Below are 14746 nucleotides of genomic sequence, written 5' to 3' on the forward strand. Positions count from 1 at the left end.
TTGATTGGCTAGTAGGATACCTCCATTATAATTACTTAGCAACTGTAATTAAAAAAAAAAAGTCATGTTGACGACTATGGAGGAAATGAATAATCTGGAAAAAACTGAAGATATTTTTTCTTTCATAACTCAATTAAATCTCTTTTAGAAGAACTGAGCCTCTCTTTTCATTCTCAAAGTTACCAGGTTCTTTCATTCATTTAAGGACACACTGATCCACAAATCCTTTAGTAAATTGGGTCATCTTACCTACTTGGTCCTCAAAATGGAAAGCACTTCAAAATTATTCATTTTACAGCAGATAAAATTGCTTCACTTTCCAGCCCAGCTTCCTCGGGTGCTTTGGTTCCCACATAAGCTTTTGCCCACTCAAACCTCAACAAAAGGAAAAAGAAATAGAAATCATGACATTTTCCCCATAAAATATCCTCTCATAAAACTCTTCCAAGATAGAACGTGTTATGCAAAGTGATGTTCTATTGTTTAATACATCACTGCAAACATACCCTATTTGGTATGCTTGATTTTTTTAGAAAGAAGCAAGTATTTAAGAATTTTCTGGATGTTAGAAATCACTGGTTAGTTAGTTTAACATATTTTAAAATGTTTTTTAGAATCTATGAACAAAACAATTCTTTCAGGGACTTGTGGCTAAACTGTGTTTTTTTTTTAATCTTTTCATTCATTTATTCATTGCCTTTTTATCCTATACCAATATCAGGTAAAATAAAGTTTTACCAATACAGAGATGTGTCTCAATTTAATCAGTCATTTCTAATGTAAAATACAAAAATTCACAGAAAGGACTTCAATACATTACTAAAAATTCAAGACATTTAAACATTTATGTATTTAGGGGCGCCTGGGTGGCTCAGTGGGTTAAGCCTCTGCTTTCAGCTCAGGTCATGATCTCAGGGTCCTGGGATCAAGCCCGGCATTGGACTCTGCTCAGCAGGGAGTCTGCTTCCCCCTGCACTGCCTACTTGTGATCTCTGTCAAATAAATAAATAAATAAACTCTTTTTAAAAAATTTGATGTATTTTATAAATATCTATTGAGTACTTATTAGGCTAGGATTTATTGGTCTAAGGAAGAGAAACCCAACTTAATGTACTTTTATTTCATTCAGTAAAGTGAATCAAGAGCTCATTTTTGCAGTGGTTACCTTACTATGGAAGGAATAAGAAAGTAGTCAAAATAGTTCTCAAAAATAATCTGAGTAGAAAAATCTAATTTTTATATCAAGGTTATCTGCCTTTTTAATTTTAAATTATGGCCTCAGATTCAATTTTCTTCTTTTCTCTATCATGTTTGCCTTCAGATTTATACTTTGCTTTGCCTTAATTATTTCTCATTTTTTCCCTATTACATAATGATTATTTCTATTTAATTTACACTTCCCTACTACACAGAGAATATTTCCATTTTTAACTAACACTGGTTGGATACCTTTATAAACATGTCCAAATGTTAATTTTTCCAGTTGGATTTTTTAATAGGAAGTTTAGTTTCTTGGAAATGTAGGCGATTTTTCTTACATAAGTGCCAAACATCTGCATGATTTAGCACTAAAAGCTTTTAAAAACTTGATTTTAAAAATGATAAATCTTACTGCATTTCACCCAATTATTGGATTGAAGAAAGTCATGATATTACCAATGTACATTACAGAATCTCCCCATAAGTCTCAGGAATAAAGAGGTATGTTCCCCCTAGAGGAAGCACCATGTTCAGAGAAACAGTTCCTAGGTCGATGGGAACCATGGTATTAAGCCTGTCATCCACAGGTCACACCAGCCCACTCAGATAATGCTTGACCACTTACTGTCCCAGTGTTTGTTCTGGTTCTCTTCTTGGACAGAGGGATTGCTGAAGAAAATCAGAACATGCATCTTGTTTAAGTCGTTAGTAAATATACGTGGAAGGAAGAGAAAAGTGAAGATTGGTTTTAGATGACATTTCTGATTTTCTTTATGCTTGTTTAAGTAACTTATGAAATCTGGCCATTTGGGTTTTAGTAATGGCCTGAAACTTCACAAGCAGAGATGAACGATGAGAAGAAAATCTAAAAGGCACAGATTAATACTCCATGGCCCTCTAAATTTTATGTTGTCTTAGCTGAAATTAATTAATTATTATTTAATAGAATTAGAACTACAAAAGGAATAAAGAAATGTTTGAAGCAAATCATCTTCTGTCTGTAGATGCTTGATGTAATGAAGCCAACCAGCTATTTTGGATAGTGGATTACATTTTTGTAAATCACTGCTGTAATGGTCTTTCTCTCTCTCTCTCTCTCTTTTTTCTCAAGAGTCTCTCTCTCTCTCTCTCTCTTTTTTTTTTCCCATGTCTTCCTGGTGGGAATGAACTTGTATTTGCACAGTACGTACTCTTTACATTAAAGAGTTCTCACTGAATGGTGCTGTGTTGTGGTCTCATTTGGAACTTGAAAAGAAATAACCATTTGGGGCCAGTCACAAAGCATTGGCAATGCATAAGTAAGGCCATGCTAGCAAATCATTTACTTGACAGTTCAGACAATATTAAAATATTTATATAAATGGAAGAATCCGCCAATTTAGGAAATTACTCATACATTCTCTATGTGAATGTTAGCTTTAAAGACAGGCAAATAAACTAGATCATGGCTAACCAGGCCACAGGGTACTCATTAAACTGTGTTCATTTCGGCCAGAGTGAATATTGATTGGGAGAGGATTCCTGGTGTTTCCACATGATTACTCTGTTCCCTCCTGTTAATATTGCTTGGAATTTCTAAAAAAATGGAGTTCATTAGTCATACTTTGAATCATATCACCTTAAGATTTTGGATACTAAACTTTATTCTCTACATGTTAGTCTGCTCAGAGATTTAGTTTCTTTTATTGTTTTTTTTATTATTATTTTTAAAAGCCCCTAACAAGTATTATAGTCAAACTTGGTTTTGTAAAGTTTTAAGAGAACAGTTATAGCTGTGTCAGTACTACTAAGACTGAGTTTTTGGTACAGCATTATTTTGGCTGACTTTCTAAAGAAGACAGATGAGCTAAATACATTTCTGGAATCAAATGAAAGCTTCTAGTATTGGCAGGAGCTACCAGTAAATACATTCCTAATTACTTGTTTCTGACAGGGGTATCTCTGAAATACAACAAAAATGACCATTTGGAAGCTGTCATTAATTGGCAGGTCATCAAACAAAAATCATTCTCATTAATTTTAGTTTTGTTAAACTCATTTCATCCCCATAGTTGGAGGGGTCTGAGCAGGTGATAGAATTAGCAAAGCAAAAAAGGTCACCTTCCCTTAACCCTATATGCATAATCAATAATTAACTTCCAGAGGCTTCACAGTCATTATGTCAGTAGTTTGAGATTTTCAAAGTATAATGTGAAATGAAGAGAAAACTAGTATTTTAAGCATCTGCAAATATGATAGAGCAAACTTGAGTATGAGGGACTTAAAAAACCCCCACCCCAGTGATCTCATGACAAAGCTGTGTTATTTTGTGTTATTTATTTCCAAGAATAAAATTATTTAGTAAAATACAAGGGAAAGCAGTATATAGGAAGGTGTATTATTTAGACAAAGTAAAACATGGGTAATCCTTTTATGTGTCTTAAAACTTAAAAAAAAAAGTGTGCCTCAAGAACCTTATAAATACCATGAAATTAATATTTTCTCTAATGTTGATAAACTTTATACCTTGAAAATTATATATGCACCTTTCCTTATACCAAAAAGAAATGAATTATATTATGGTTCTTAAGCAGTGTTTTCCAATCTGGTAAACCTGAAGATGTATTTGGCAAATGGCTCTAGAACCTCTCCAACCCCCTTGGGGCCACCCTTCTTCCTCTTTGGGAGTAGAATTTCATGGTGAATCATCAGAAATGAGTGAAAAGATATGAAAGGATAAAAGTAAAGATATGTGTAGGTTATAAGTAGATATTTAACTTTGCTCCTGGATATGTAGGTATATCTACATTTCCTGAACACTTTTAATAAAAGATACCTCAGTATCTCCTGGACACCATATTCTTGCTCTATGTCCTAGAAGAGATCACTGTTGGGTCAATTGACCTTAGTTAAAATTTTAATTCTCAAAGCTAATGTCAAAGACAATTTTTGGAAACCTTATTTCTGAGCCTTCGTGTGTCTTCAGTGAGTTTAGGTCTATAGAAATAGACCATTACACACAGCGTGTGACCAGTGTGATGTATGGTTGACCTACTGAACATGTATTGAGCACTTGCGGTATGAAAGGGATTGTTCTAACCAATTTGCATTTATTATCTCATTTTAGTTGTCAAAACGACTCAGTGGTATAGGTACTATTACCTCTATTTCATGGATGAGGGAACTGAGATACAGAGAGGCTGACAAAGGATCCCAGGGTGACACAGATACCAATCTAGCAGCAGTGCTAGGATTTGAACCACCCAACACTGTTCAAGAACATGTACTATCAACCATGATGACATATGACGTCCCAAGATTAGAGACCATGATATTTTTCTCAATAAACTTATAGCTTCCCGAATAATTCCTGAGAGATATGATAGTATTCAGGAAATGGCTTTCTGTCATCACAGGCATTTCAAGAGCTAAATAAAACGCTGATAACATTACTTTTCCACTTCTATTTACCAAACTCATACATGCTCATTAACATAAAGCTCAGGTCTTTTTTTAATAGGAGATTTTAAGTATATTTCATCAAGTCTTGATTATAATAAAATATTTGCCATATTTATCTGACATTTAATTATTAAACCTTGTGTCAGAGTCTCTCATCTAGCCTTTTCCTCAGGGGTACTGTTGAATTTGCTGATGAATGATTATAAATTCGTTCATGCAATATAAGTACTAATTATTAACCTTCCTCAGATATGAGATTATATGTTTAATAAATATCAGCACTAAATTTTTAAGGTGATTTAAGTTCTGTTTTTCTCTTATTAAAGAAATTTCCTTCTAAACCTTTAAAGCACTCGGACTCATATTCTCATAAAAAGTAACTTTATTTAGGCTGTGATTTTTTTTTTTTCAGTATATCATAGGTAACAATGGTTTGGAGCCCCTGTTAGTTAAGTGGGGTATCTGAGACCATAATCAACATTTCAACCTCACTGATTAAAAAAAGACTTCCAGATATATCAGCATATGATTTTCAGGGTTTTTTCTTATAATCAATCTCTTCACAGGGATTGATTATTTTAAATCTTCATTTTAAAAACAGCTTGGGTAAAAAGTATATCATTCTACATTCATTATCAGTTGTTGTTTTATAGGCAAAGACATCTTGAAAGACTTTTTTCTGTTTTTGTTTTTACAGATGTCCGAAGAAGAACAATTTATGAATATCACCGAGTAGAGCTACAAATGTCAAAAATTACCAATATTTCAGCTGTGGAGATGACACCCTTACCTAGTAAGTTCCACATGAACAGAGCTAGGTGGAAAGTTTAATGATCTGATCTGTTTATGCATAAATATCTTCCTCTTGTGTGTCTGTGGGGGTAGATGGGTGATTTTAATTTTGGTTGAGCAATCCTTTTTTTTTTTTCCCCCTCCATGCTGCCAATTAGTCTTGATAAACCTATTCTGTCCTGTTTCCTAGCATGCCTCCAGTTTAATGGTTGTGGCCCCTGTGTATCCTCTCAGATTGGCTTCAACTGCAGTTGGTGTAGTAAACTTCAAAGGTAAAAAAGAATAATACAGAAAATTTAAAAATTTTACAAAGATTTGTTGTTTCTATCTCTTCCATTGAATTTTAGATGTGTCAGGTGTGTTGATTAGGTATATATGAACAAATGTATATAAGTTAAAAAAAAATGACCAAAAGGCAAAAAAGTCCTCAAGATTTTAAGGAATTTTAGTATTTTCCTTTGATTACTCAAAATTACCAAAAACCTTCAGAGTCAATAAAATAGTTACCTGATATACATTTATTATCTCTATGAGGCTTAAACTAGATGGTGGATTGATAGGTCTATAAATTGATGCTCTTGGCCCATATTCTTCAGAAGACATGGTACGACATATCATTACTATAACAAGGACAGTGTATGCATGATCACATGCAAATTCTTAGTAAATTCCAGTGAATATCTCAAAGATTACTAGCAAAGGTTAGAGATATGCTCTAAAGTTAGGGAATAAAGTGACCCTTACTGACCTCTTCGTAAACAGAATGCGTGGTCTGATTTTTCATCAATCACCAAGAGGAGTTTCTAGTCCATAGAGGTTTTCAGAGAATGAATGATCATTTGTTAGAAATATGGAGCAAAGACTTAACTGTGTTTTGTTATTTACTCAACCATTTTGTGCATCAGTTATATCCCAAGCACTGGGAAAGTAGCAGCAAATAATACTGGTGTGGTCCCTACCTGCCCACCCTCCCACTCCCCCGCCACCCCACCATAGAGTTTACAGTCTGTCTAGGTATAAGTCCCCGTTCGCCTTCAGAGTCTATGAAGAGTTCTCCCCGCCGGTGAAGAACCGAGTCTTCAGGCTCTTCCTGTGTGCTTGTTGCGTCAGGGCTTCTTGTAGGAACAGCCTTTGTCTTATCATCTTGCTGCAGCATTTGCTCTAATGATAGAGACATGTTCGGGAACACTTTCAATGCTATTGAAGTATAAAGAATAGAATGCCAAGTCCTTGATAACAAGCTTTCAGAAACATGTTTAACTTGCTAACTTTGGGGCAACCAGTACAGTATTGTGGCTAGAACATTATTTATTATAACCTCGGTTTTGTTTTCAGTGCAACCTGTTCCCGTAATTTCCTTTGTGCCGTGAATGTCAAATAACGAAAAAGCAAGCAGGAAATTAACATTCTTCAAAGCAGATTTTAACTTTCCTATATCTCCAGAGTGAAAAGAACTGCTTTACAATAAAGAGTTTGTGGACATTTGTATTCATATATTGTTGACATTCCATAAAGATTATATGCACATTGGAAGTTATTCAAAATCGGATTAGATGACAGCCAAAACACATCTCAGGAGATGGCATTTTAATATGTTCAGTTAAGTAACACTGAGTTCACACATGAGATACTCCCAAAAGAATTAGTAGAAGGCCCTGGCTTGAGGTGTGCACCTAATTCAAGTTCCAGTTCAGTGCTCACCACCTTTGAGAGGTCTCCCTAAATCACAAGTCTGCGTGAGGTGCCCAACTCTGGTGTTTCTCGGACATCTGGGAGAAACTCCATCATCAGCAGTCACCTTAGTTCTCATGGACTCTTGTTAGTTTGTCTGTTGCCTCTGCTAGGCTGTGGCTGTATTGAGGGTGATTGGTCTTTATATCTCCAGAACCTAAGAATTTACCTGGTACTGCAGAAAGTGAATGAATGAGTCAAGGAATGAATGAATGAATGATCATTAGGTTCCAAATGAAGGAATCATGATTAGATTTGTCTGGGAACTGGGGCACCTGGGTGGCTCAGTGGGTTAAGGCCCTGCCTTCGGCTCAGGTCATGATCTCAGGGTCCTGGGATCAAGCCCCTCATTGGGCTCTCTGCTCAGCAGGGAGCCTGCTTCCTCCTCTCTCTCTGCCTGCCTCTCTGCTTACTTGTAATCTGTCTGTCAAATAAATAAATAAAATTAAAAAAAAAAAAAAGATTTGTCTGGGAACTAAGGGTTTCTGAAGATGAGAGACTTTCAGTGCTGAAGCTAGGAAAGTCAAAGGAAAACCAGGAAAGGTAGCCACCCCCGCCAGATTACCATTAGGATAGTTCTCAACTGAAATAATATCATTGTAGTTGAAGGTTTGGGACACTAGTGTAGAAATCTATCTTCCAGCAACCATTTCATTATTTTTTAAAAAATATTTTTGGTGAAAATATATGTATTTTTATATCTATCTGTCAGTCAATCAATCTATCTATGTTTAAATATATGTTCGAAGTTCCAAAACAAGCAATTTTGCGTTGTTGCAAATGGCATTATATTAATACTTCTGTTTTATTGAGAGATTGCTCTGCCAGACATAGTATCAAGGAGTTTTCAGATGTATTTAGTTTGTGCAAACTTCTTACAGTGGAGGCAGTCGAGGCTTACAGGAGCCAGTTGTTGGTGCAGGGTCTCCAGCTTATAAGACATCTGTGTGACTCCCAGCCTGTGGTCTTAACATCTCACCTGCCTTGCCTCACACCTGCCAGGATGCAGATGAACTAAGCGAGTTAATCTTCATTACTTCCTGAAAAGGAGCAGACACAATATTGGAAAATAAATATTTTTGTCACTGAGGCTGCAGGAAAATCTCATGGTGTTGAAATTGGCATAAGAAGAATGCAAAAGAGAACCGAGCAAAACATAAGACTTCCGTGCATTATTGAAAGCATCATCGTTGCTTTAAAAAGATTAATTGAAAAAGGGAAAGTGGCGATGCATATGAATAAGGAAAGAATTCATCAAAGAACACTACTTTAAAAACTACAAGTTTTCTGCATGTTACCATTTGGTGTTTTGCTGAATACCAAACACTGGTTTAAAAATCTAGGATTTACTTTTAATTCTTCAGCAACTCAGTTATATACATATCAAAACCTGCTTAATTAATTGGTTTAACTATGGCTCATTGCACTTTTGTTCAATTTAATTTCCCTACTGCATTTTATTAATTTCTCCTTAGACTTGTGAGCTTCAAAACTTTGCTTTTGCTGCCCGGAAGCATTTCCCCAGACTTTAGAGCTTTTATTAACAAGTTCAATAAAACAAGAGCAGTCTTACCCTAAGCAGCACAAAAATAGCCTCTCAGATTTTTTTCTTCCATTCTTTTTACTTTCTCCTTTGTGCTCATTTACCCCTGAATGATAATCAGTTGGTGGTGATTATTGAACTCACAAGTCGGGCTTGCTCCAAAAAGATAAGATATTTTTAATTGGCTTGTTTATTTCCTTTAATTCCTATTTTTCAGGAAGCAAAAACTAAGGTAAAATGTTTCTAAGGGCTTCTCCAAGGTCTAAAGGAATTTGAGTTATAGAACATTTAATGAGATCCATGATCAAAAATGTTTACTTCTAATAGGTGGCCCATTACTTGTAGGTGAGAATGCTTTTGTTTCTTCACTGAAAACAGAAGACCTGAATCAACCATTTTCAACCATATCTCCTATTTTCACTCATTCAACAAAAATTTCCAAGTGTCTTTGTGTTCAGATTAATATCCTAAATTATGAGTCCAGTGGTAAACAAACTTCCTTCATGGAGCTTACATTTTTAGTATGAAGAGAAAGAATTTAAGCAAACAGATGTGCAAAAAATAGTCTTGGCAGTGATGAGTGCTATGGCAAAAGCAATAAACAGAACATTATAAGGGAAAATATAGCAAAATAAGTAAGAATAACAAGAGTTTATTTGTTGGTAACATGCTAAGCAACTTAACCTTTTGAAGGGACCTTGGTTTCATTAGCCTTTATCATCTGAACGTCTCGCTTGAGGACAAGTTCAGTTTGAGATGTCTATCAGACTTCAAGTGGAAATGTTGAGTAGGTGGGAACATATAAGCCAGAAATTTGGGAAGAGGTTGTGGCTGGGCATTCAGATTGGAGAGTCATTATCATATAGATAGTATTTAAATTCATGGAGCTAAGTGAGATCAGCTATGGAGAGAGTGTAAATTGAAAATAGAAGAGATTCCGGGAGCTAGTTTCTGGCATGGCATAATGAGGTATGATGCTAAATTTTAATTATATAAAATTATTTTAAAATATATTTATATACATGTCTATATAGACAGAGAATACCTCTGAAAAGATACATAAGAAATTGATAATAATATTTGTCTCTGGAGACAGGCATGAGGATGAGTATTACTTTTTATTGTGATTATGTATTCTTGTGTATAACTGGAATTTTTGCCGCATGGAGTAGAAGACAAAAGGAGGAATCAACAAAGGAGAAATGAGAGAACATAAATTCAAGGGCAGAAATGTAGCTTTCCTCATTTTAGTGTCTTCCACAGCACCTAACACCATGCCTAGACTAATATAGCAAGCCATGGACTGACCATGCAGATGATCAAGGCCGGAAATTTGCACTTTCATGAGAATTCTAATTGGTCACGTTGGCTGTTCCCATCCATTGACTTTGTCAATATCGACCATATGGCTACCATAAGGACTAAGCTGATGTTTAGCATAACATGTCAGTATTTATAATTAAGCAGATTAAGAACTGAGGAGTTAGTCTCTTGGTGTGTCAGTTTTAAAGAATTTTCTTCATTTTATTTACTTAGCTCGGATCAAAGTCATAGGACTACAGGTAAAAATTTGGGAATAAATAATTTCCATGATTCCACCCATCAGAAGAATAAATAGAACAAATAAACCCCTACTAATGGTAAAGACATGAAGCTACTGAATACTAATATCACATGTTTACTTAAGAAGATATATGAGATGAAAAAATCTTCAAAATCTTCAAAAAAATCTTTTTGAATAACTCTGTTTGTTTCGACCCATTATTTCTGTTTCATTTCCTTGAACATACTATGGCACTGGCTGTTATTTTCCACTGAATGAACTGGATTTCTTTGCAGTAACAAAAAGAAAAATTGGGAAAAAAAGTATCATGTGTGGTATATTTCAAAATTTTTGAAATGTATAAAGTCAGAGATAGTGGCTAATAATTCATTAATGATAGAAAATGTGTTATCAACCTAAATTAATTAAAGATGAAAAACTCTTTATAGAGGCACAACTAATTTTTTGAAAATAGAATGTACTCATTATCATATGCTCCTTTAGCTTACAGAAATTAAACTACCTAGGTTTGAGAGAAGAGAGAAATGGAGAGAACAAATTTAAATAATGCAGCCAATTCAACCTTTCCCCAATCAGTAATCTTAACACTTCTGAATAGGAGCACCAAGGAGACTTGAATATATCTATCTCCTTTGGTTTTATTTTGATGTACCCCTAAACACATAGGCACATTTGCAGGATTGAGTGTGACTTTAGGGTTTAAGGAAACAACAGATATTTTTCATACCACATGATCCTAAAATAAAGCCAACAACTTCATCTAGGATCAGCCAAAATCCAACAGTCCATATTGACTTTAGAGGAAGAAGTAGTTTTATGAAAAGAGTGGCAGGCTCCTGAGAGGACTGTACTAAGGGAATTTCAAACATGTTTGACTCAGTATGATTTCTACCTACTTACTCACCTCCATATCTAGCCTGCAAGTAAGGTGCAACTCCACTGTTGCACCTACTTGCACTGTAATCCTCAGAGGGCCATATAAAGCATTCTGTTAGTCTCATTTAGTTTTAATCAATCTAGTCCAAGATTTCAAGATTAAAAAGAGAGGATCAGAACACCCACAATTGTTGAATGGCATTCGAGGTATTCTTAGGATATATGGCCCACTCTGAACTTTATACAATTAAGACTAATCAGCAGGGTATAATCATGCTTGTCTAAATGTACCTTTTATATCCTGGGCAAAGCCATAGCCTGTAACCGTTTTGAGAGTATGGTTGAAGTTCATATTTGAGGCTACTAGGATACTACACATTTACATGATTCTTTCACATAAGGAAATCCATTGGCTTTGGTGATCAAGTGTGAAGTCCACACCTAAATTGGGAAGTCCAGCAGCCCTGATCCAAAATTAATTATAACTCTAGGCTTATTACCATGGATTGGGGTAAAATAAATTTCTACTCTGAAATGCCCTGAATTTCAGATGGACGTTTAGAATTCACCAAGCTTTAAGAATTTTCAATAAACTTTTGTTGATCTGTGTTTCAATATGCTGACTTTCTTTCAAGTTGAAATCACCTCCATCTGCTCATCAGAATTACAGATTAGTAATATTTTGGTAGCTGAAAATGTTATCATTTTTAATAAACTGTATGTTAGGTTTAAATATGAAATATGAAGTTATTTATAACTAACGTAATCTATTTTTGTCTTTGAAGGAAAGTTATGTCCTTACTGAAATATCAGATCCAACAAAATTATTTAATTGATGACAAATTAATTAGAACCCTTTATTGTCATGCTGCCTAGTCATGATAGACAGGAAGAAGAGAATGCTGTCATTTCTGACTGATGTCAGAAATGGCTGAAGTCATCAGAGAAACAGTAATCTTTAATTATATACTCAGCAGCAATGAATAAGGTCTGAAAAGGTCTGAAAACTGGGCTGAAAGTGGTGAGCCCAGTAGCCCACGTCTAGGCCAAATGAGATTCTTGCTCTTCAGTGAGTTCTTATCAAGTATATTGGACTTTCTGTGTCCGGGAGAACCAGCCAGCCAAAGTTCAGGAGGAGCCCAGAAGTGAGGAAGCATTCCTGCTTTACTCGAAAGGAATCAAAATTCTCCCAAATGCGTAGTAGAGAGACAGTCCTGTTTTGTTGTCCTCAGTGGATTAGACTGGATGTCTGAATACCTAATGGCCCAGCCAATGTTAGCTGACTGATCTTGGACAAATCAATAAACTCTTTGACTGTACATCTTGAAATGTGAAATGCATAACTCATCTAGACATATTTGATCCTAGTACTCTTTAATTCCGAATGGCTGTAGGTTCAGTAGTTCTCAATTATTAGTACAGTTAAAATTGCCCCAGGAGCCTGTTAAAATGCAGATTTCTCTGAATCTCAGCAAGGGATTCCTATTCAGTAGGTCCAGAGTGGAGTCCAGGAATTGAACTTTTTAATAAAGCTCTTCTGGAGACCCTAAGTAATCTGAGACGAGCACAGTGGAAATTCTGATCTTGTACAAATGGGTTGAGAGTCTCGTAAGCCTACAGTGGTTACACGGAAGTTGTGTGGAAACACTTATTCTTACTTTGGAATAGAGAAATATAGAAAAATATTTGAAGATAAAAATAGTTGTTTTTAAAATCCATTAGGAGTTAATGAAATAGGTGTTGATAAAAGAAAGCAAGAAATTTTGGATAAGTACAGTGTATGTAATAAATAATTCAGGAGATTTGGGAACATTGTTAGCTAGTTAAAATCACTGGAACATCTTTGCTTTCTGAATTTTTATTAAATCACTGCTACTAAAGTAGAAATTCACTGTTCTAAGGTGAATTCTAGAAATTCCATACAGCCAAGATAATTTTTAGATGTGCAGTGTTCCTAAGAGGTAAACTGAATTTGAATTTATTTTAGTGCAATTTATAATCCTTTCAAATTCAAATAAAGGATCTTAGCATTTCAATTAATTATCTTGTTCTGAAAAACAAAATTGTCTTTTAAGAATACACATTTTTTTAAAAGATTTTATTTATGCATTTGATAGAGAGAGATCACGAGTAGACAGAGAGGCAGGCAGAGGGAGAGGGGGAAGCAGCCTCCCCACTGAGCAGAGAGCCCAATGCGGGGCTCAGTCCCAGGACCCTGAGATCATGACCTGAGCTGAAGGCAGAGGCTTTAACTCACTGAGCCACCCAGCCACCCCAAGAATACAAAATTAAAATCTTTTTTTTTTCCTTTTCAGCATTCCAAGCCTAGCTTTAACAAAAGTGTACTAGTTCTTTTTGTGTGAATTAATTGTAACAGTGTAATAAGCTATAATGTTATTTATTCATGACATGAAAGGATTTTGAAGTACGCTCTGATAGAATAATTTTGAAAAGATCTATAAGATAACTAGCAACAGAGTTGACCTTTGTGGAAATTGCCATGAATTGAAAATTGGCATAAAGAGAGATTATTACCGTGTCATCATATTTCCTTTTGTAGAGTTTGAATTTTTATCACATGTACATATTACCTATACTGAATGAATCAATCAACAAACAAATACATATTTTTAAAACAAAGAAAGGAAATGTATGTATTAAAATATACTAGGAAACATTGGATATTCTTTCAGAAAATTCTGAAGTTAAAGAAATTTTCAGAAGCAGACAATTATCAATTCTTTTTTTTCTTAAGATTTATTTATTTATTTTGAGAGGGAGAGAGAGAGACCCATGCATGTGTGCACCGGGACGGTGGCGGGGGGGGGGGTGGTGGGCAGGGGAGGGAATCTTCAAGCAGTCTCCCTCCTGAGCATGGAACCCAACATAGGGCTTGATCTCATGACCCATGAGATCACCACCCGTGGGTTCAGGACCCAAGAGTTTACAACCTAAGCCAAAATCAAGAGTTGGACACTTAATTGACTGAGCCACCCAGGCACCCTTATCAATTCTGAATATATAGGCTACATTTCTTTCCTCTGGAGAGATGCGACTGGATTTATTAGCCTTTTGGATATATAATGCATATAATTCTATTTATTTTTTTTAGAAGAATTGAACTGTGGTTTTGTCTATCATTTCTTCTATCTATCAATCATCCATTTTGCGTTTTGGCCTCTCTCTCCTTTTTGCCATGGCCATCTGCCAGTCTCTGAAGATGGTTGTGAATACAGAATAGGCACCAACTTCGTTTTTTCCAAACTCAAAAGCAACAGGTGCTTGAGCCAAGTCTCCTGATAACCAAGTCCCACCTGAAATATCAAGGCATTCTTTTAAGTTGTCTTTGATTTCCCATCAGTGAATGCTGTGTTTGCATTCCATCTGAACACCATTTGGCAAGCTAGAAATATTTAGTATCGCATCTGTTTATAGCTGCTTTTTCAAGATTAACCAAGTGATTTTTAAAGTCTTACTTATGTTTTAACCAGCTGTGGTGACTACATTTTCTATGGTTATAATTTGGAAAATTAAACATCAACAAACGCAACCTAAAAACATATATGGAGTATCTACAAATGGGACGTTTCAGCGCTAAA

The 14746-nt window shown here is 35.2% G+C and overlaps 1 protein-coding gene across 1 annotated transcript in view; it reads left to right on the top strand.

The window, feature by feature from the left end:
- The window catches only part of PLXDC2 (plexin domain containing 2), a 446156-nt gene that overhangs the window by 336354 nt on the left and 95056 nt on the right, over positions 1–14746 (top strand). Inside the window, exons 8-9 of the mRNA XM_080812133.1 lie at positions 5339–5434; positions 5624–5705. Of these exons, the coding sequence (XP_080668259.1) occupies positions 5339–5434; positions 5624–5705 (178 nt within the window). The remainder of the gene's footprint in view (positions 1–5338; positions 5435–5623; positions 5706–14746) is intronic.

Source organism: Martes martes, assembly GCF_963455335.1.
Source record: "Martes martes genome assembly, chromosome: 8".
NCBI classification, from domain to species: Eukaryota; Metazoa; Chordata; class Mammalia; order Carnivora; family Mustelidae; genus Martes; species Martes martes.